The following is a 21,660-nucleotide window of genomic DNA, read 5'->3' as shown; positions in this document are numbered from 1 at the left end:
TTTGGACATGTGTCCAAGAGTGGACATGTGTCTAGTGAAAACTTTCACTGGACACAGGCCGGACCCAACAATCAAACCCTAACTACTTGCGCGCACACTTTTAGGTACACTTTTTTTCTGTTTAAATACAAGCTATGAGCAAATCGAGCATTTATATCAACTTAGAGCATTTTAAAATAAAAATAAATTTATCCACTTTTTATCTTTAGTTTTTTTTTTTAAAAAAAGATCTTATATTTGTTGATGGCAAATAAATTTGTTATTCCATACTCGGTTACTCCTATTTCCTACGGAATATTTAATTTACTGACATAGTTGCTAACATGCCATGTTTATATAGATCATTATTATGAAGTATATGGCATAATGGTATGAATCCCGTGGCAAGCTCCATTGTGTACGGGTGGTCTCATTGGTCTCATACCATAACACGATGCATTTACACTCGAGTCATTTCTGAAAGGGCTCACCTAAAGGGGAGAGCTCTTCCTGCTTACCGCAGATTGTTGAAAATCATTTGCAATGAGAATCTAAAAATTAAGAGTTATGGAGATGAGATTAGAGACAGTTATTGTGAACAAATACAATTGAACATTTACCTTAAAGGTGGTCATCAAATGTTTGGACCTATATTATAAATAACCAATTTCTCTTTTCTATTTTACTTTGACCTGGCTCATATGATCTGAATATGGATGATTGATTAATTTCAATGAAATTGAAAGGTTAAAAAAAAAAAAAATGATGGCAAAGGACATAAGGAACAAATAGGAAATGAGGCCAAAAGCTGAAATTTTTTCCCTTTGGACAGTGGCCTAGCACCAATTATATCTGTGAAAGGCTCTCAGCAGGAAGTTTACTTTGGACTGATGCTACCCATTCACAGATCATAGAATTCACATCTTCTGGCAGCTCATCATGAGGGCAATGGCCTGGGATATCAACATCAAAAACAAGAAATTTGATCATATTGGAATGTACAATACTATTTTACCAGTGCCCATGGAGGACCGGGAAAAAAATGAAGTGGGAAATTTTCAGGATAAATTTTTTAGTTACCCGCATCCAATTCCTTGATTGCGACTCCTGCACAATGCTCTTTAAGCATAGCCAGTTTAGACTTTGAGTCAGAGATTGGATCTTTCATCCCCTGGTAGTAAAAAAAATTGACGTAAAAAGGAGGAAAAAAAGTTAGATAAACAAGTAAGAAGTCATTTTCACGGACACTGCCCAGAGAGACTGAGAGAGGTTGTTTACTCTTTTCTGCAAGTCAAGAGTTACCTGTATAATTAAAACCTTCTCCTCAATTCCTTCCAAGAGGAAATTTAAAGGAATTGAGAGATTAAAGCTGAATATACTTTCCAAAACCACTGGCACACCAGGATCATATGACTAATTTATGTTAAGGTCACGCTTTTGTTAAAGCAGACATGTTTCTTTCTTCAGAGTCTATAGGAACTAGAAGTTATAACTGATTGTTATACATATTGATAAAAATATATGAAATTTCCATTAATTAAAGAGGATACTGCTCTTAGCATTTCATTAACTAGCCAATCATCAACTCGTTCTGGTTTCTGCAAAGCAAGACATAGTAAGATCAACTGGCACAGAACTTCCAGAAGCAACATTTGAAAGTTTGCACAGAAATGAAGCCATACTTACAGTTGGATAGTAACTCTTCATTATGTCCTTAAGTCTCAACCTCAAGAAGAACAAAAGTAGTCGAGCACCCAACCATGAAGCCCCTGAAGTTTGTCTCTCCTGAAACAATTTTGAATGACTAATACATGAAATATTTAAATATTACAACCGGACTAATGTAATATGAAAATATTCTGTGAAGCGAAGTTAAAGTGCTGGCTTAAAGTACATTGGAAATAATAAAATAGCCCTAGAATACAGTATTTAGCACCTGGTCTAAGTTTTAGGCTAGCAAAATAATAATTATAACTGACATACATAATCCTTTGATTTGTATCTCAATGATAGGCTGATTTCCCCCATCCATCTCGTCTTGCATATTCCTTTACATTATAATGCATACTCATACATAATCCATCCAGTAATATTCATGCAGTTATAAATACATACATGTATATATAAAAATAGGACCTAAACATGAATATGATGGAAAGGATATTTCATTTTAAATAGTACCAGTCTCAACATTGTTTGGTATGCTTCATGTTTGGAGGGCCATACGAAAGAACTGAATTGAGTGTAATTCTTAGTTTGTAATTGTTTCAATAAACATCTAGTCAACATTTAAATATTTTATTGCAACAGGCAAAAATCATGGCAAGTTCAGATAGGAACTGTTACTGTTAGAGAATGAGCAGTATATTACTCATAAAAATACTGATCTAACAGTGAGATGGAGCAAAATTGGCAGTTATCAGTTATCACACATAACAAAGAAATAACTCAAAAGGTTTTGATATAAATCTTTTTGGTATAGAGCTTAAATAGTTTTCATGTAGACTTACTTTGGTGAATGGCACAAAAGAGTATCCTGGAATAACATTGCCAGCACTATTGATAAGGACAACGGATTTTACCAAAGCATGCCATAAACAAGCAGCAATAGCAACGATATAACCTGGACAAAGATGATGGTAACAATTAGATTACCAACAGATGGCAATTATAAACATATGAGAGACATGATAACAGTGTATATGCATGTGTGCCGTACATTTGAAAGAGAGAGAGGAGTTAGAGCAGATGTTTTATGCAAGTTACAGATGTACTTTAGGACATACCACCAATTGAGTTACCAACAAGATGCACTGGTTCACCAACAACTTCAACAATAAAATCTCTGAGCAATTCAGCCCACATGACTTCAGTGTACACAGTATTTGGCTTTTCTGATTTGCCAAATCCCAAAATTGTAAGGGCCCAAACTCTGTTTCCACCTTCAGCGATACCATATATATTATCACGGTAATGTTCCAAAAATGCACCAAAACCATGCACAAGAAGAATGGCAGGACCTTCATGACCGAAAACAGTATACTGAAAAAAGAATAATTCTTCAATGGAAGGTTAAATTGCATAAATATACAGCCTATCTTGATAGGCATAAAATCACTTTGACAAAATAACACAGGAAACCAATTACCAAAATGTGCGAATGATATTCCAATAGCATACCTGAATTAGATGGCCCTTCCATCTCCAAATTTGAATTGAATATCTTCCATCGTAACTTGCAAGACTTTTTAGACACATGAGCCAATACCACTGTGACAAATAGATAAATGAAATTAAAACCCACACACACACAAACACAAAATTGAGATGATTATTTCTATGAAAAACCATAGCTCATCACATAACTAACATTCTTGAAAGGTACATATCATAGAGCCACACCAAATAAATTACAATATAAATATCACCAATACAGAATACTGTAAAAACTAACACCTCCATTGAGCAGACAGCATCAGCTGCTGCACCAATAGTGACTGCCGAATATCCAAAAGGAGATAGAAATCCAGCATTTCGATCTTTCTCATACGTGATAGCTTCATAATGCACTCTTCTTTTGGATATGATGCCAAGACAAAGGGCAGGGCCAAAGAGTGCTGTAAATGATGCCCCATCCCGAGTTTCAGCATTGCGGACCTGTTCATGTACCCTGCAAAAGAAATCAAGCAAAAAGAACATGTCCCTTAATGTACTGTTCGAATGATTATTAAGTAATTAAATCACCCTTTACTATCAGCTTAAACTTTTGGGAAAAGTGGTTATCATGTACATCCAAAGTCTTAATAGCATGTGATATTTTAAATTGCTAATTCAATCCATCAAAGAACTTTTTTCCTTTCAAAATCATAGAATATGAAATAAAATCCAATCATTCACTAAGGCATACCAGGAAAAATAGAAACATGACATCCTTTGGTTACCCAGCTGAAACTAATTAATCAATAGGAGGTCTCAATAGCCAAGGAAGTAGTCAAAATTGATTACGCATCAAACTTCAATTACAAAAAACAATGCCTGAACCCTTTGAAGCCCAAGCATCAAACTAAGTGTTTCTAATACAGTTGTGCATCCCCCAACATTTAGGGAAAAAAGAAAAGGAAAAATCATCTTATTTTTGGTTGGAAACACTTTTCCTGCAAAAAAGTAATTCAAAGATTACAAAGAGAAGAACACCTTCACTCGTATAAACACTCAACAAGATTAATAAGACCTAGGTTAATGAAACACCTCACATGCAAATACTAACTATATATATATAATGACACAGTCAAATTCATATTCAATCATCTGTATAGTCCAAAGATAAAATAAATCAACACTTACTCCTGCCAGTCATCTCGAGCAGTTCCCTCCAAATATCTTAAGTAAGCAGCCAAGGCATTTAAAACGGTGTTTGTCCCACCTCCTACAATATTTCCTTTTTGTGTGACAAAAGCAGATTTATCTACTTGTTTTCTTGGGGTGCGGCTTACCCTTAAATCATTTCCGTTGCTTTTATCAGGCTTCCGTAATTTCTTCTGCAATATACTTTCAGCTGACATCTCCTTGATTAAATTCCATCCTTTTTGTGGATTGCATCCATTTTTATTCATAAATTCCTTCAAAACATCAAAAGTGGGTAGAGGACCTAATTCATAGCACAATTATCATATTCCTTAGCATTAGTCATATTGCATATTAGCAACTCTTGGGAAATCAACATCTAAAGTTTGAGGTTTTAGAGGAAGGAAAAGTGAGAGAAGATGAGTTCATGCATAAATGCTAACAACTTAGGAGCTTACCCCAATCCAGTTCCAATTTTGCACTAGGTAATGTTGGGGGTGGAGCCGGTGAAGTTATAGAGAATTGAAGTTTCTGAAAGTCATCATGTGATGCAGGAAGGTCCTTCAAGGTCTATAATAAAAAAATCATGAATGAACAAATTACTATACATATTCAACACTTAATAAAACAATATTGAAATTTCAGATAACCAGCCAAAATTGGAGCAAGTCAAACATAATTATTACCTTTATATCATAGAATGGAGTCTGCCATAGCACAAGTCTTGCGCTCCTCTCCTCAGAATACACTGTTTCCAAGGTCTCCCTCACTACATCCATAATCACGCGAACATCATACTCTACTTCTTCTTCAGCATATACATTCGTAGCTTTCACCTGTTTGAATCCTCGGTGATGAATTTAACAAAACAATCGATGAGTGGTTGAAGTACTCCTCATGCTGGGATCATTAAATATCACAATAAGCAAACCTAACATGTAACAACCTCTTTCACAAGTTCTTGAATGACATTTTCTGCACTGCCAAACCTGATCATCAGATCCAAACCCAGTTCCTTCAGTGACTTTCTCAGATCCTCCACTGCAAAGAGAACCATTTCTTGCATTTCATCAGAAAAACCTGCAAATTAATTGCAATAATCAACACACCAAGTTTCACTCATATCAACACTCAAATAAAGCAAATAGTATGATGAAAAACAGAGGCTTTGCAAAAGTTATTAAGCTGTTATTCTAACGTAGCATCTGCATCCCAAATTCTTTTGGATTTTCTTAAATCTGTCTTTTCTTCACTCCTCCTAGAATGCTTAATTTCCCATTTCTCTCATTCATATTATATTCACTAAGTCACTAACTGACTCTCTCTCTCTCATATACAAACAAAATGTAGAGAGAGCAAGGACTGTTGCATGAAAAAAATATATGATACTGCAAGACCAATATATCTTTAAGTGCAGGTCATGAGTTTGAATCCGTGAACTTGTCCCAATAAAGTGGGAGCCGTGTGCATTAGGTATGACCTTATTTATTACTTACTAATCAAGTAAATTGATTAACTTCCTTTGGCCTAATTAGCCATTAAGTTTTGTTACATGTTTAAGAGAAGTGATCTAAATATTAAGAACCAATATATAATAGATCTTGGTGTATAGTTTTCGAGCAACAACAACAACAACAAAGCCTTAGTCCCAAAACTTTGCGACTCGCTATGAATCGTCAACAAACTAATCAAAATTGACCACATCTAAGTTTTTGAGCAACAAGTATGAAATAAATACAAAGCCAAGCATTGGTATATGCTTCAATCAATTTCACCTTGACATGCTACATTCACTTCTGTACTTAGTTCAATTCATAGACATAATTTGGACTACATTGCTATCATATTATACAAAATCAAAATTTGGAATACATTGCTATCATATTATACAAAATCAATGAGTTTCTACAACCAAACGCAATTAGTTCCTATCCAAATTTAGTTGTTCCAAATCTAAAATCCAAAATTGCAAATCCATACCATAGCTAACTTCAATTTCACTATTCCATTACAATTCCTTATATATGCACATATATATATAAACACACACACACACACACATGTAAGTATGTATGCATGGATGTGAAGTGAAACTCACGGGAGAGAATGCGGTGATCGAAGACGTAGAGAGGGAGGAGAGATTGAGAATTGGAGGCGGCGGCGATGAGGCCTGGATGATCGTCGACGCGGAGGTCGTGCTTGAACCACAGGATCGACGAGGAGGACGAAGCAACACCATTTCTCGGTTCTCTTTTGTCAGTCTCTGTGATTTTGGCACGGAGAGAGAGGCGAGCGAGTCGTGGAGTTGAAGAGGGAAGGAGGCGAGTGTTTGGGAGGAAGGAAAGTGAGGGAAAGTGCGGGAAAATGGTGGTGGTGAGACTGAGAAGCGGCATCGAGAGAGAAGGAAAGAAATAGAAGAGAAGTGAAGTGTGGAATACTGGAATTGAATGTCCATTTGAAAAAAGAGAGAGGAGAGATTTTTTATTTTATTTTAAATAATAATAAAAAAGAGGGATTTGGATTTGAAGAAGGAGATGAAATTGTTTCGTGTGTATGGTGGAGAATTGATTTTAAATAGATTTTGTGTTTGTGTTGTGTGTATGAGGGAGAGAGTGAGGAACTGTGAGTCTGAGAGTGCTTGTTTTGGAAACTTTTTTTTATTTATTTTTTTTTTATTATTTTTTTTTGGTGAATGTGAGGAAAGAAATGAACCACGACAACAGTGAGGGATTCTTCTATCACTCTCAAAATCTCAGTGTCGTTTCTAAAAAGGGTTTGAGTAATGTTATTGGAGTGTTTTTGATATATGTGTTGGTAAAAAAATGTATTAAAATGTGTGTAAAATTATTTAAAATATAAAAATATGAGTTTAAGTTGGCTTACCAAACAGCCCAAATGTCTGATTTGCACCTGGCCCAGAAATATGCTGCTAATTATCCATTTATATTTCATTCATTTTTTTGGGCTATCCATTTCAATTTATTCAATAAACCCAAGCCCCTGAAAGAATGTCTGATCAATTGCTTAATACATAATATAAGTTTTTTTTGGTCAATGTTGAAGATAATTTGTATGATAAATTTAACCAATTTAAGATTCAAACTCATAGGGGGGGGGGGGGGTGTTTGCCATTTTTTGACAAACTGAAAATTATAAAAAATGAAATACATGGGGGATAACCATGTTTCTTTTTTTGGTAAAACTGAAACATTTATTAAAAAACAAAGGCAGAACAATAATCTATCCTGCAAGCCTCTACAACAATAATTAACTTTAAGAGAAGCAACTAATTTGGTCACAGCATAATCCATGGAATTTAACAATCTCCTAATCTAGTAAAATTCACACTCGACAAAGGAACTACTAACTACTAAGTTCTAAAATATTGCCAATAATTGTAACAATGGGTCAATCAGACTTGTGGGAAGGTGTCAATTAGTTAAGCTACAAGATTATTTTTTTATGTCTTATTCTAATTTTCTTATAAAAGAAATGGGTGACACGAAATTTTTTATAATTCTTTTAATTAATGTTGAAGTAATACGTTGTGATTAATACATGATAAAAGTGGGGATCCAAGTAATCTAATGTTGCACTAAATCCATATATAAATAATGTTGCCCTACTTACAAATTTACAATTTATCTCCTTAAGCAAATTCCGGTTGAAAAAAAAGAAAAAGAAAAAAAAAGGCAGCTTCCTAAAATAGAAAACTATAGATGTTGAGGAAAGTCTAAATTATCATAAACCACATGGGTGGCATGTGCTATTGTCAAAAACTTCAGGGGAGCCCAATGCCATTATCAGAAACAAACACCACCACACAAAACCCAACACCTCATTAACCAACTAAACTGAAAATGGCGCTACATCTCCACTCTGCAACTTCCTTCACAAAACAACCTTATCATCGTCATCATCATCTTCCTCACACGCCTCACCTCCACTGCCCCACAAGACTCAAACTCATTGTCAAGTCTCAAAACCCCTCAGAAACCCAAAAACCCAACACCAACCTGAATGAGACAACCTCTGAACCAACCCCACCAAAGAAAACCAGCTCACCTGGTCTGGGGTTTGGTTCTTCTTCATCATCATCACCTTCTAGTAAACCAAATTTGAGTGCTAGTGCCACTAGCAACAAGAAGCAGAAGAGTAAAAAAGAGAGAGCATCGATAATTAGGCGGTCACCGGTTGAGAAACCAGCTGCTTTTGTGGACCAAGAAGATAAGGCTAAGGCTAAGGAGAACAGTAGGAATGAGAGTGCTTTTCTTCTTACTTGGTTGGGTCTTGGTGCGATCATTCTTGTCGAGGGCATTGCTCTCGCTGCTTCAGGTATGAATTGAATTGTTGAATGCATTAAATTCTTTAGTGGTGGAAGTGAATTCTGAATTGGCCTTTTGAAATTGTGTTATTGGTATCTTTTTTTTGCATGTTTGTGGGTCTTAATGTATTTTATTTGTTATAGGATTGAAAATTGTTGACACTAATGTTGAATGTGAAATTTTTTAGTAGTGGTAGTGTACTATAAATTAGGCTTTGAAATTGTGTTATAGCAATATAGGTATTGTTTGTATGGTTTTGGGCCTTGTGGCATAGAGTTTCAAGGATTGTAGATGTTTTTTGGCTACTTATTTTGAAGATGAGCAGCTTTTTTGATTGGTATGCCTTGCGGTAGTTCAGCTGGGATTTCTGGAAATTAAGTTAGGATTTGGTGGAATTCAACTTAGTTATAACTTATAAAGAGTTAAGAGTTCAGATCATCCAACTTGGGCCAAAAAAGGAAAAATGAAACAAATTGGGATTGGGGATTGAGATTTTGAATTAGTTTATTATTGAGGGTTTGCTAGCTTAGCCTGTGAGTAATGTTAGGAATATTACAAATTTTACTGCTGTATAAATTGGTGTGGCATTAATCATAAAAAATAAAAAATAATTCATACATTTAGTTATTAAGGTAGTGTTTGGATTGCGATTTTGGGCAGCATTTCAGCGTTTGCATTTTCCTTTCTTTTTTTTTTTTTTTTTAATTGAGAATAGTGTTTTCACGTGGGATATTGTTTGTTAGTGGGTTCCGTGCATTGTGCACGAGACCTACTACCTCTTTGACCAGCAAATTTTGCACTGAAATGTGTTTGTCAGTGGATCCCGTGTACTGTTCACAAGACCCACAAACCTTTTTTTCACACAAACTTTCATTAAAAATGAGTTCCACGGTACTATTCACATATTTAAAAATTATTTTGCTACAGTGTTTTCAGTTTTCAATTTTCAGCAAAATAACCCGTGTACTACACAAGACCCACAAACTTTTTTTTTCACACAAACTTTCATTAAAAATGAGTTACACAGTACTATTCACATATTTAAAAATTATTTTGCTACAGTGTTTTCAGTTTTCAATTTTCAGTAAAATAAGCGGTATTCAAACGGACACTAAGTTGTAAAGTGACACTTAAATTCATTATCACGTTAATTTGTAAGTCTTTTGCAGTAAAATTGGTAATAGTTTTAGCATTTTCCTTAGCCAATTTTGGTCTTTTTCAATCATTAATGGTTCCTCTTCTTGTTTCTTTATGTAGACTGGTTTCATTCAATTATATACTATCACTACCTAATTCGTTTTACCTACCATAGTTGTGTAGTCTAGCTATGACTTTACTGAAACCTCTTTGAGACATCTAATGCAAGTTTCATTTATAATCCTATTGTTATACTGATACTGGCTATCTGGTTGGTGAATACTTTTCTTTTCCAATTTTTTGCTGAGCTGTTTGATCCCTTACCACACCTGTTGTGGATCTGGATAAGCCATTTCATTTATGTATTAGGGTTGTTGCTAATAAATATTTTCATCTAGGTATCTTATGGTTTTTCAGTTAAGTTTTTCACCTAATTGATTTTGCATATTCTGTAACTTTTTGTTTTCCATAGAGGACTTGTACTGCTTTAGTTTTTGGACCCAATTTTGACCTGGATGGTCTTAGCATCTAAAATTGTGTTTTTAAGGATTGCTAGCTATGTATTTCTTATCTGGAGATAGTATAAGTTTCTCTTGTCTCTAAATTTGTCTAGTTCAAAAACCAACAGTTTTGTAACCCTCAAACTCTCTGAAGATGAATTGTAAAATACCTTCCTCCCACCTCTCAAATTTGCCACAACATTCTTGTGGGCTTGTGGCTATGCCTACAATGATTAAATTACTCAGGAAAAGACTATCAACTACTTCAATTTAGCCCACAATACAAAGGCATTTATTATGGTCACATGGATGCAAAATAAATTTTCAGCAATGAATATGGCTTGCAAAGTAACTTCAACATTGAATATGCTGAGGCCATTCCTTATTTAATTAGAGGCAACTGGTGCAGCAGTTCTGTTAACCTGTTTGGAAGCTGATTTTTAGCTATTGCACTAATGAGTTTGAGCCATACTTCCATTAAAGTCACTGAGTTTACATAAGCTTTTTACAGTTCTCCTACCATTCTGGAGTCTATGAGACATTTTTTGGGGTTAATGGCTGAATTCATTGTTTCTAAATGTTTAGTACAATAACTGGTGTTAACTTTTTACATTCATGTTAGATTTCAAATTAATTCATAGTGCCCATTTTGCATTTTACTGCCTGTTAGATTTCGGTTTATTTTTATTTGTGCATATCCAAGTTTGTTGGGACTGGTCACACATGCTGGAGAGCATTGACTCAGCCAACAACATATTTTCACTTTCTTTAAAGCATATACCTATAAATGCTTCTCACTATTCTTTTAAGTTGCTTCAAAGCTCTTGTATAAGGAAACATAGGCGCTTTTATAGACTTATAATTATATGATTAAAGTTAATAATATACTCCTTCTGTCCCAATTTGTCTGAATATAAATCCTCATCTTATTTTTAATATCCACTTCATGCTCCACCAATTGCAGTATGTCATGTGTCAAATTGTTTTTCATTTTAAACTTTAGTTACTTTATAAGGGAAAAAAATGTTTGCCAAGTTGCGATTGATGGAGCATAAAGTAGAACACTTGTGCTCTATTGCCTCCAAACATATAACAAAAGCAATTTTTTCTCAAGTATGGTTGCCTTCAATTAAAAAAAAAAAAAAAAAAAATCCTAAATCAGGCAAATGATCTTTTTTTGGGTTATCTTAGTTATTATCATTTATTTTTCTTGTATTGTGTAACTGATTAGCTAATTTGAATTTACAGGGTTCCTGCCAGAAGAGTGGGATAAATTCTTTGTGAAGTATTTGTATCCATCCTTCACTCCAACAGTCTTCTTGTTTGTTGCTGGAACAGTAGCTTATGGAGTGCTCAAGTACCTGCAGAATGAGAATCTTGGAGATCAGAAATGATATATTTAGTTAATTTAAAATAATAATTTCAGGTTCTATAAGGAGAAATTTGTCATAGTTTCTAAGTAGCATTTCTTTAGTTTCTTTAGATTGTATGAGGGCCTTTCATGCTTGATACAAAGATGAATACCAAAAGAAAATTAGAGTCTTTTGCAAACATGTCAATGACACACACTCTCTCTCTCTTAATCAAAGTCTTTTTCTAGGGAATGGTTTACCTTAGGCAATTCTATGTGTCATAAATTGATTCGTTTGGCCTTTATGAGCAAAATGGTTCTCTTTCATTTGGAGACAGTCAGCTGAAAATGAGTACAATTCGTACTGAATGAATTTATTCATAGTGGTTGCTAGTTGCTAATTAATTTCTATAATGTTGATAGTATAATTGCTCAGAATAAAGTCCAAGAATAGTTGTAATTATTCTTATTTAGTTAGTTAGTTATATCCACTCCCAAAATTATTTTTAAAAATTTTAGGACACTCAAATTGCATTATTATAATAGATTTATATAATAGTTCAGATTAAATATTGTAAATGATGTCACTTTATATACAGTTAGATCTAGAAAATAAAATCATCACCAAAAAGTAGACTATTCTCATTTGAAGTGAAATAGAGAGGATATTGTTAGCTTGAAGTGAGAATATTATAGCCTTTCAGTTTAAGAATATGATGGCCATGATGTTCTTTTTAATCTATTGATGTAAATTCTTCAAGATATTGGCATTGTCACGGAATTACTCAAAGAAAGAAGATCTTGCAGATCTTGATATATATATATGTCAAAATAGCAAGTTGACCCGAACTTGATATTTTTTTTAATTTGATTGAATTTGTTAGAGATCATCATATTTCTTTTGGTGCACTCTAATTAAAGTCATTTTGTAGAGGACCACCCAACCATGGATCACCATCGCTCGCCACATTCCAGTTGGCTTCAATTTCTCAAAACTCAACCCATTCAATGTTGCTAGTGTCAATTCACCATAGTCGTGTGAGACTTTAAATGAAATTTAGACTATGGTCCCTCTTCTAATTATTGTTCCTACCACCTTGCCCTTATCCCCATTTAATGCTAATCAGCCTCTACCAATCATTACATATATGCCTTATTCCATTTTCTTTTTGGATCAGGATTAGGTCTAGTACTATTAGACCCATTGAGATGATGACATGTATTCATTTTTGGACATGTGTCATCATCTGATCGGGTCCAGTGCACTGGATGCATTGGACCTAAACCAAGTCCTTTCTTTTTTGGTATTTAATTTGTTTAGGTTCTATTAATATATGTTTTGTTAATAAATTTTTTTTTTTTTTAAATTAATACCCTGACTTTCATTGAAAATATAACAAAATTGTTAAAAGAGTTAAGAAAAAGTTTTTTTCCATAAAAACTTTCTAAAAAAAGTTTTTAAACTAATACTTTTAGGGCATCTGTTAACTTTTCTCAATTTGTTTTGTATGATAAGTTTTGATATAGGTATGATTGGTACCTAGTTCACAATCATCTACTCAATTTAGTTAAATCAAGATAAGTTCAGCAAATTACCTACTCAATCGGTACAATCTAAGAGAGAGAATACAAATCTCAGCTCAAAGACTAGTAAACCCATGAATTAATTGCGTTCTAAAGTTACATTCCGTACATTATTTGCTATTAATCATAACAATAAAATTTAAGAAAATATTTTTCCATAATTACCCACTAAAAAAACTTTTTTTTTTTAATTTTTTTATCTTATTATAAAATATACTAAGATTTGGTGTTAATAAATTGAGCTATAGGCCTCTTGGCTACCAAAAAAAAAAAAAACTTTTAACTAGATGTAAAGTCTTCAACAATGCGTGACACCAAAATCATCCAAAAATACTGACATAGCATTGGAGGATCGATCACACCGTTGACACTTTGGTTACTTCTTTTATAGGTGTCTATTTGTCAATTCAAACAACCAAACAACTCATTCATCTACTTTCAACTATTCCTAATACAACATGCAGCATAGGTACATACATATTTATACGTACGCATCCAATAAGCTAATTATTAAGATTCAAGTTTTTTTTTTTTGGCTGAAAGATTCAAGTATGTTCAATGCTAGCTTTATGACCCATTGAAGAGAGACACACTCTAAAAAAATCAAAATAAAATAAAAAACAATGTAATGATAATTAAAATAATAGAAAAGAGTGAACATTTTTTCTAAGCACGCCAGAGCTTAAGGTCAAAGACCAAGCCCAGCGCCGCTAATGCTTTTTGCGCCGGTGCCAACCATTGGTGATTGATGAGTCCTACAATATACATATACTATAATTAATGAAATGGCATATTTTTTTTCCTAGTGCACTTTGCCTTTACAGCCTATAATTCAACCTACTCTAGGAGACTAGGATTATTGGTTTCACTCGAGGTCAAATATATTTCTTTCAGTTTTGCAATTTGATTGATTTTGATACCACTAGTTGAAGAAGTGAGAGCCAGCTGGTTTTCCCAAACTACGTTTACCGATGACTTTGGTGAACTCAGATTATTTTTGTGTCTTCAATCCAAAATTTGTCTTTTTTTTTCTTTTATTGGTGGGGTTGCCTAAATTGGGTCGACAAGAATGCTACTAAGAACAATAATAATAGACAAATGCAACTTTATGTCTTGAACATTAGGTTTTTTGATAATCAAGCCTTGAACATTAGGTGAAGTGTTAAGTCCTCGGAATCTAATAATAGAGTAGAGCTGCTGATGTTTTTGTGATGTAATAGGGTGACAATTTTATCTTATTAAAATTGGGAATGTACAGAATCTAGAAATGTGTGGATTATAAATAGAAAGTTATTGTACTATTTTATTATTGTTTTCTAAAACTATATTTTTATCAATAAAGAGGAATGAAAATGAAAACCCTATAACATTTTAATATTAAAATATAATTTTAATAAATTAATTTGGTAGATTAAGTGAGAAGCAAAGTGAGTTTAATGTGGTTAATGAGTCTTAAGTGAAGAGTTAGTCTCTTTATCAAAATAAAAAAATTGAATCCCATGGTTAAAATTACCGAATAAGTGTATTATATTTCTTAAATAAGAGTATTTACAAGAGTACTTTTATATAGGAGGCAACTAGCAAATGTGTTATTCAAGTATGTGTGTTAAGCAAAACGAGCCTAAAACTCACAAACTTATTACACGTTAACACACAATGATAATGAGATAATATGTTTATTTATTTGTTAAGTATGGTGAATTATTCGTAAGTGTAATGTATGAGAAAATGGCTCTAATGAGTATGAAAAAAGAGCCTATAAATAGACAATATAAAAACTAAGAATGGCAATGGGGCGGGGCAGGGTGGGTACGAAGGATGGGGTCTTCGCCCCTGTCCTGCATGGTTTTGTCTTACCCCATTTCTGCCCCGCCCTGCATGATGGAGAAATTTTTCTTGCCCCATCCCCACTCCTTAGGGCCCCGCGAAGCCCCGCCCCATCCCATAAAACTCTACTTCTTGTTAATTTGCCCACAACTATTACAAATGTTTTTAATAAAACTTGTTTTGTTAATAAAAATATACTTGAAACTACAAATAAATTTATTCCATCAAATCAAACTAATTTTTAGCAAAAATTGAATAATATTATTAAAGTGTTTAGCAAGACAATATCACAACAAAAAGAAAAATCTCATAATACAAAATCAATGATTTAATAGTTTATAAATTTGTTTATAATAAAGACAAAAGAAAATTTTAAATGGGTAATTTATTTCCAACCTTGCTAAAAAGAAGAAGGCAAAAAGCCTTGTTGGGTAGAATAAAATAAGCTGATAATATGTTTGTTTAAATAGTAAGGTTTTAGAATATGAAAAAATTTACAATTTAACTCTTATCAATACGGGACGAGAATGGGCCGGATAGGGCGGGATGGATTGGGTTTAAAAAGTCTAGAAGAATCATATAGTATGAGGTGATAGGCAAAGCGTGGCGGTAAATGAGGTTGAGCTTTTCCACGTTGGATTTGCAAGAATTATACTTAAAAAATCATAAAGTAAAAACACTTCTATTCCTCCTCTAGGTGTTTTACCCTAGTTTTGGTTGAATTGATATGAACCATGCTGTTTTATTACCTACATAAATAACTAAATATTCATTTTGATGAATTGATAGCGTAAGATTCAGCCCCCTTAATTATTCAATTGTTACTGTCACAAATCACAATCCTCTCTTTGAACCCCTAACCCTAAGACAAACGTTTTTATTGGATTATATAGCAAATTCAATGACAACACATGCAATAATCTCAACATATAATCTTCTAGAAAATACTTTGCTTACTCATTCAGATAACGATGTGTATGAATGAGCATGCACTGAAAATGAAAGAGAATACTAGCTAGTAGCTGCAACTTGCTTGTCCATATCAATGGCAACAACAATAACTATAGCAATAATATATATACAGTATACTAAACTAAAATTTCATCCATGGAGTTCAACTTTTCGTCTTTTCCTTACTTGGAGACCCTCCTAATAATAGCACCGCACTTTAAGTCACCGTAGTAGTGTGAAAGTGAAACCATATATATATATATATATATACACACACTAACTTTGATTTGCTTTCGTTGATTTATATGTGAAATCTTTTTTTTTTTTTTTTTTTTGGGGGGGGGGGGGGGGGGGTTGTGGGGGTGGCTAAAAATACGTGTGAAATCAAATGCTACCACTTGCTGATCTTTACATTCTTCTCTGATGGGTTAAGCATTTGGTGATTACTACCAAACATAACGTGCCCAGTGCCCTTTAAAGAAAGGAAACTGAAAAATGAGTGTTCAAATTTGTCCCTCAAAATTAAAAGAAAAGAAAAGGATTGCATCACAAGCCTTAGCAGCTCAAATCCCAATAAAGCTAGCTTAGAAAATGGCAAAAAGAAGAGTAGATGGGTCCCATTTTAGATATGCAATAAAGAAAAGGTTTGCCCGGAGTTGTTAGATATATTAACCAGCATAGGTTTAGCTGAATATGACGCAAGTTTTTTTACTACAAGATATTTTTTTAACGAAAGAGATCTTCTGAGGTTATTGTACAACAAAATAGAGGAAGTCTCCTCCCAAAACATGTATAGGACTCGTTTTTTCAAGCTATATATTTAGCTTATTCGGTTCATGTAGTAGAATTTTATGAATCTTTACATATTTTTGTTACCCAATGAATCAATTAAAATATGCTCTCAAGTCTCAAATAAACACATAGCCAGTAACACATGAACTTACGCGTACTTAAAAGAGTATATCATTGATACAAAGTTTTAGCATAACCTACTTATCCATTATTCAAAGTATCTTATACAACTGAGATATTTATCATTTCTTGCAAAATATGCATTTCACAATTGCATGACATCCACGTACTCTAAGAAAGATGATAGATACATGATAGGTACATATATCGAATAGGTACACATATCGAATGCATAAGATAATCATGCATCACCAACATAATTTGGATGCACCCTAATTGAAATGAAAACAGAAAATGGAGTCAAATCCAAATCAAAATCGAGAGATATGAAATTTCACTACAAGTTACATATAGTGAAATAATGGCAAATAATTGACATTAAATCATGAAAGAAACAAAACAAATATAAACAATATATATATATATATATATATATAGAGGACAGAACTTCCGTCTAATACTCAAGTCGATTGTATCAAAATCATGTGTCGTGTCTGACGTGCATTATAAGCAAGCCAAACCAAGAGAAAAAACGTACTATAAACCTAAAAATCATAAGCAGCACAGTATAAATAGAGAACATAATATAACTCCAAACAGTAAAGAATCAAAAGAATGAATGACCACACGAGAGAGCATACAAAATCCTCTTTTCTCGTCTTTGTCTTTGTCGATTCCAGCACCAAAAACCTACGGCCCCATAACTTCTATAGTAAAGTGGGCCACCCACAATGCAATGTAAAATTTAATTCTATAACGATAAAAATATGTATCTTTTAAGCTCAGCACCATCACCACCTAACTCACTTAAAAATGAGGCGGGAACACCATCTATCTGTATACAAAGATCGTATACAATAATTTTTATAGTAATAACAATATGCTTATTACAGAATTAACAAACTTAACTAATCTTAACTAAATAAAAAACATTAACAAAAGTAACAAACCTCGCCAAAACCCAAACCCCCATTTAATAAAAACACCAAAAAAAAAAAAAAAAAAAACCCAAATACACGAAAAATAGAGAGAGTGGTGATGGACCAGTGGTATTACTATTACTATTACTGATCAAGCGCATTTGGTCCAGAACAATAATTAACCACGTGATTCCAAACCCACTGAACCAAGAACCGCCGTCTGATCCCATTCATGTTAAACGTGGCACCATCCTCACCGTTGAATAGTTGTCCAGTGTAAGACCCACCACCACCGGTACCATAGATACCTTCACACAAATCAGCAATCTCTACTGGGAAACTCGGGTCTTGCCCAGCGTACCATGCGTTCACCAACGGGTTCGTTGCCAGCTCAGCAATCTCATGCCCAATCACACTCACCATGCCATCAACACCCACGTCACCGTTCGGTGACTTTAGCGGCTTCAGCCCCGGGATATAATTCGGTACGGCGAACGGGTAAGCACACACGCCTGGGCAAAACTTCTGAGAGTTCCCCACCCACGCGTACGGGAGCGTGTACCCCACGATCGACGGGAATGTAAAATAGTGGAACCCACAAACTTGTCCGCAAAAATCCTGAACCACCACGTCATCAGATGTGAGCAACAGATACAAACCGCTTTTCGCGTTAACCGGTAACGGCTTCGTCCTGGCCGTTACGGCGCTCTTAATCACGCTCTGAATGGATAGGCGCGTGAGCGACTTTCCGTGCGAGTAAAACCTGTCGTTCTTCTCCTGCCCCAAACGCACCGTTTTGGAAATGTTCGAGCCGGTTTGGTCCGTGTACATCTGTACGGTCCTCCACCACCCAGCGACCGAAGGGTGCCGAGAATCGACGGCTGAGATCGAGTTGATGAACTCGCGGATGATCTTCTTCTGGCTGCGCTGCCACGTGCCGTACCAGATTGTGTGGACGGTTATGTTGGCGGTTAAGACAGGTCCCATGTGGTATTTCAAGTGGACAAACTCCGATGAGCCCTCGAATTTCTTCGAGTCTCCGAAGATTGAATCTTGAGCGTTGGTTTTGTTGTGGGGCCATGGACGCCACGCAAGCGTAGGGCTCAGAAAGAATAGCACTGTAACGGCGAGGAGCGCCGGATACAGAGTAACACAGGCTTGGCGCATTTTTGTGAGAGTGGAGAGACTGTGAGTGTTTTTTGTGTTTCTGAGGTTTTATACAATATAGACTACGAAATGTGAAGCAAACGAAACTGAGGCTTATATATAGTGGGGGGGGGGGGGGTTTGAATTTATGGTTTTGTTTTCGAAAAATAAATTATTTATTTATTTGTTAGTGTTTTTTGAAATTTTAAAAAAAGTTTGGGGCATTGATTTGCGGGTAATGGAGGACAGGTAGATTCTTAAAAGTGGGGAAGGAGGTGGGGCCTACTAGTCAGAGAGGTGGGGTCAGGAGAAAGGAGCGTCGTTGGGATTATCATGATCATCATAGTGGGTTGTCGTCATTTGATCTGATGTTATCTTAACTCCTGTAGTATTATTCCGTTTTTCTATCTCGTATGCTTAAGCTTAGCGCGGGAAACGGGCGGGAAGGGTAATTTGGGGATTAAGTTTTATGCCTGACGTACTTTAGAAATTCAATAAATTGCACACCTTTTTTTGCAATATTTTAATAAGTTTAGGATTACAATATTTTTCACATTAATTAAAGGCAATCAATCTCAAAAAAAAAGGAAAAAGAAAAAAGAAGGTATTAAAAACTAACGTTCTAGTGTTTTTTTATTATTTATTTTATGGAACTAACGTATTAAGTGTTGGTTTTAACTTTTAAATAAAAAATTGTGTTAGTGTTGAACTCATATGATAATAAATGGAGTAATAACTTTATAAACCCAATGGTTATAAAAAATATTTTGTCATCGTAGTATCACCTTAACCATTCAACTACTTGTTAAAGATATAGCTCATATTAATCTCTAGTCTAGAGGCTTGTGCAAATTTATACTCAAACTTGGGTCTTTTTTGATAGTGTAAATATGTTGTAAACTTAAAATTTTCATATAGTCAAATTCTTAATTGCTCACGGATGTAAGTATATAGTTGAACCACGTAATGAATGTTGAATTTTTACATAGAATGTCAATCTTCAACACCAATCAAGGTATCTCCTTACAATGGGCAATAAACACTTTCCCCCCATATTGCTCATATTTTTGTTAAATGTAACTCCAAAAATCAATTTTCATTACTTTTTTTACTTATTTAAATTTTAGTTGAATTTGATTGCAATTCCAAAAGTAGTTACAAAATGCTTATTACCAATATTCAAAAGAGAAAACCTTACTAAAGTAGTCAATTACGGGAGCTGGTTCAGTTGATAAGATTCAAGTGCTTCTTTCAAAAAGTCTAAATTCGAGTCTCGCTTCCATCAGTCGTCTTTGGTAGACGATCTATAAGTCCGATGTAAATCCTCTTTGAAGCATATGACTTACCTAGATAGTATAGAGTGGCCTCCCATCACCTAAATTTTTTTTTCTACCAAAAAAAAAACATTGCTCAAAGTATTTTTGAAGTTCAAGGGACGTTATAATTGTACCATACTACAAGTTAAAGACAAAATACAATTAACCCAAAGAGGAAAATTTTCTCTACAGGGGACCATGAGGTACAGTGTGTGGTCCGAGACTGAGGCTGAGCTAGAGAGGTGGTGTGTACCGACCCTGGACCAAACAAGGGTCCAAGTTTGACACCTGGCTAGCCACTATCTGTCAAGATCAGTTGGTGCTAAGATAAGCTGTTGGTTTGTTTCTTGGCACCAATTGAAAATTTAATAACCACTTTGTTTGCAAGCTCTGTGCGAAAGACACGTTTTCTTTGTTTTGTTATTGGATAATAAAATACATTTGACCCCTCAACCTTTTAGAATTAAGAAATTGAACTTGACCCGTAAAATCTTCCTCTCCACATATATAAGAGCACTATCTTAGAGAGAGTCATAGAGAAGAGAATCGTACATTGTTTAAATCTTATAGATGAGCTTTGTATAATTGCTTTAGCCCATAGGACATTGATTAAAAAAAACAGTGAGATTGAATAATGATTTTTATAGGTCAATTCAATAAGCATGTGAATAGCTTTTGAGAGGCTTTTGTTAAATGGAATGGGGGCTTCAAAAATCTATGAGAATGTTTATTGCGTTAATTAAGGAGTTCTGGATTAGGGCATCATTTTGTGAAAGATGATATTAGCAATACTTAGGGAATAACACACACTTGGTGTATATAAAATTTGCTTGTGTTTCGAAATTGGTGGAGAAATTATCCTTTTCCCCCACTAAATTTGCACCTCATTTAGAGTATTAGTATTGGTGATGCCAAAAATTTAGCAATTTGACACCACAAAAAACTATTTTATCTATTTTATCATTTCACTTTACAAAACACTCAACATCAGTGATTTTATTTTAGCATTTAACACAATAAAATAATATATTTATTACAATAAACAATAGTCACAACCATTAACACAATAGAATAATATAAATTTAAATAAAATATTGTTTTTTTTACCATCTTAGCTACAATATACTGTCATTTTTCGCTATGCATTGTAGCTCAACAACTAAATTTTTTGGCTTTCCCTCCACCATTACAGTATGCTTTTTAAGATTGGTGGTACTAAAAATAGCAATATGACTTTTTAGCACCACCAATGCTAAGATAAAATGAGAGAATTATATCAGTTTTCCCCATTATTTAAATTAAAGATAAAATGAGGTAGAAATAAGGTGTAATGACAAAATTACCCACACTAAATGAAATGAAAAATCC

At 34.2% G+C, this 21,660-nt stretch overlaps 3 protein-coding genes across 3 annotated transcripts; 1 reads left to right on the top strand and 2 right to left on the bottom strand.

The window, feature by feature from the left end:
- Positions 1 to 531: 531 nt before the first annotated feature.
- Positions 532 to 6,893, bottom strand: LOC126699280 (uncharacterized). The gene is made up of 14 exons (XM_050397008.1): positions 6,422 to 6,893; positions 5,270 to 5,403; positions 5,010 to 5,159; positions 4,782 to 4,893; positions 4,324 to 4,627; positions 3,436 to 3,649; positions 3,160 to 3,249; positions 2,766 to 3,021; positions 2,490 to 2,602; positions 1,666 to 1,764; positions 1,530 to 1,577; positions 1,282 to 1,392; positions 1,060 to 1,150; positions 532 to 932 (listed from the first exon to the last, which is right to left on the bottom strand). Exons 1-14 carry the CDS (start codon positions 6,714 to 6,716, stop codon positions 826 to 828), a joined length of 2,124 nt encoding a protein of 707 aa, XP_050252965.1. The 5' UTR covers positions 6,717 to 6,893; the 3' UTR covers positions 532 to 825.
- Positions 6,894 to 8,093: 1,200 nt separating this feature from the next.
- LOC126699638 (protein LPA2) lies at positions 8,094 to 11,977 on the top strand. Its single transcript, XM_050397580.1, has 2 exons — positions 8,094 to 8,658; positions 11,534 to 11,977. The coding sequence occupies exons 1-2, from the start codon at positions 8,184 to 8,186 to the stop codon at positions 11,677 to 11,679; spliced, it is 621 nt and encodes a 206-aa protein (XP_050253537.1). The 5' UTR covers positions 8,094 to 8,183; the 3' UTR covers positions 11,680 to 11,977.
- Positions 11,978 to 17,742: 5,765 nt separating this feature from the next.
- On the bottom strand, positions 17,743 to 19,086 carry LOC126699325 (protein EXORDIUM-like 3). The gene has a single exon (XM_050397072.1). It carries the CDS (start codon positions 18,995 to 18,997, stop codon positions 17,975 to 17,977), a length of 1,023 nt encoding a protein of 340 aa, XP_050253029.1. The 5' UTR covers positions 18,998 to 19,086; the 3' UTR covers positions 17,743 to 17,974.
- Between the last annotated feature and the right edge of the window lie 2,574 nt (positions 19,087 to 21,660).

The sequence above is a fragment of the Quercus robur genome, chromosome 9, assembly GCF_932294415.1.
Source record: "Quercus robur chromosome 9, dhQueRobu3.1, whole genome shotgun sequence".
Classification (NCBI taxonomy): domain Eukaryota; kingdom Viridiplantae; phylum Streptophyta; class Magnoliopsida; order Fagales; family Fagaceae; genus Quercus; species Quercus robur.
Note: the sequence above shows the minus strand (reverse complement) of the source record. Positions and strands in the feature narration are given on the sequence as shown.

Bases quoted from the DNA above. Each gene is read 5' to 3' on its own strand.
- LOC126699280 (XM_050397008.1), bottom strand. From the start codon at position 6,716: ATGCCGCTTCTCAGTCTCACCACCACCATTTTCCCGCACTTTCCCTCA. The intron at 3,250-3,435 runs GTGTTAGTTTTT...TATTTGTCACAG, and splicing joins ATGCTGTCTGCTCAATGGAG to TGGTATTGGCTCATGTGTCT. The intron at 933-1,059 runs GTAACTAAAAAA...TTGATATCCCAG, and splicing joins AATCAAGGAATTGGATGCGG to GCCATTGCCCTCATGATGAG.
- LOC126699638 (XM_050397580.1), top strand. From the start codon at position 8,184: ATGGCGCTACATCTCCACTCTGCAACTTCCTTCACAAAACAACCTTAT. The intron at 8,659-11,533 runs GTATGAATTGAA...TTGAATTTACAG, and splicing joins CATTGCTCTCGCTGCTTCAG to GGTTCCTGCCAGAAGAGTGG.
- LOC126699325 (XM_050397072.1), bottom strand. From the start codon at position 18,997: ATGCGCCAAGCCTGTGTTACTCTGTATCCGGCGCTCCTCGCCGTTACA.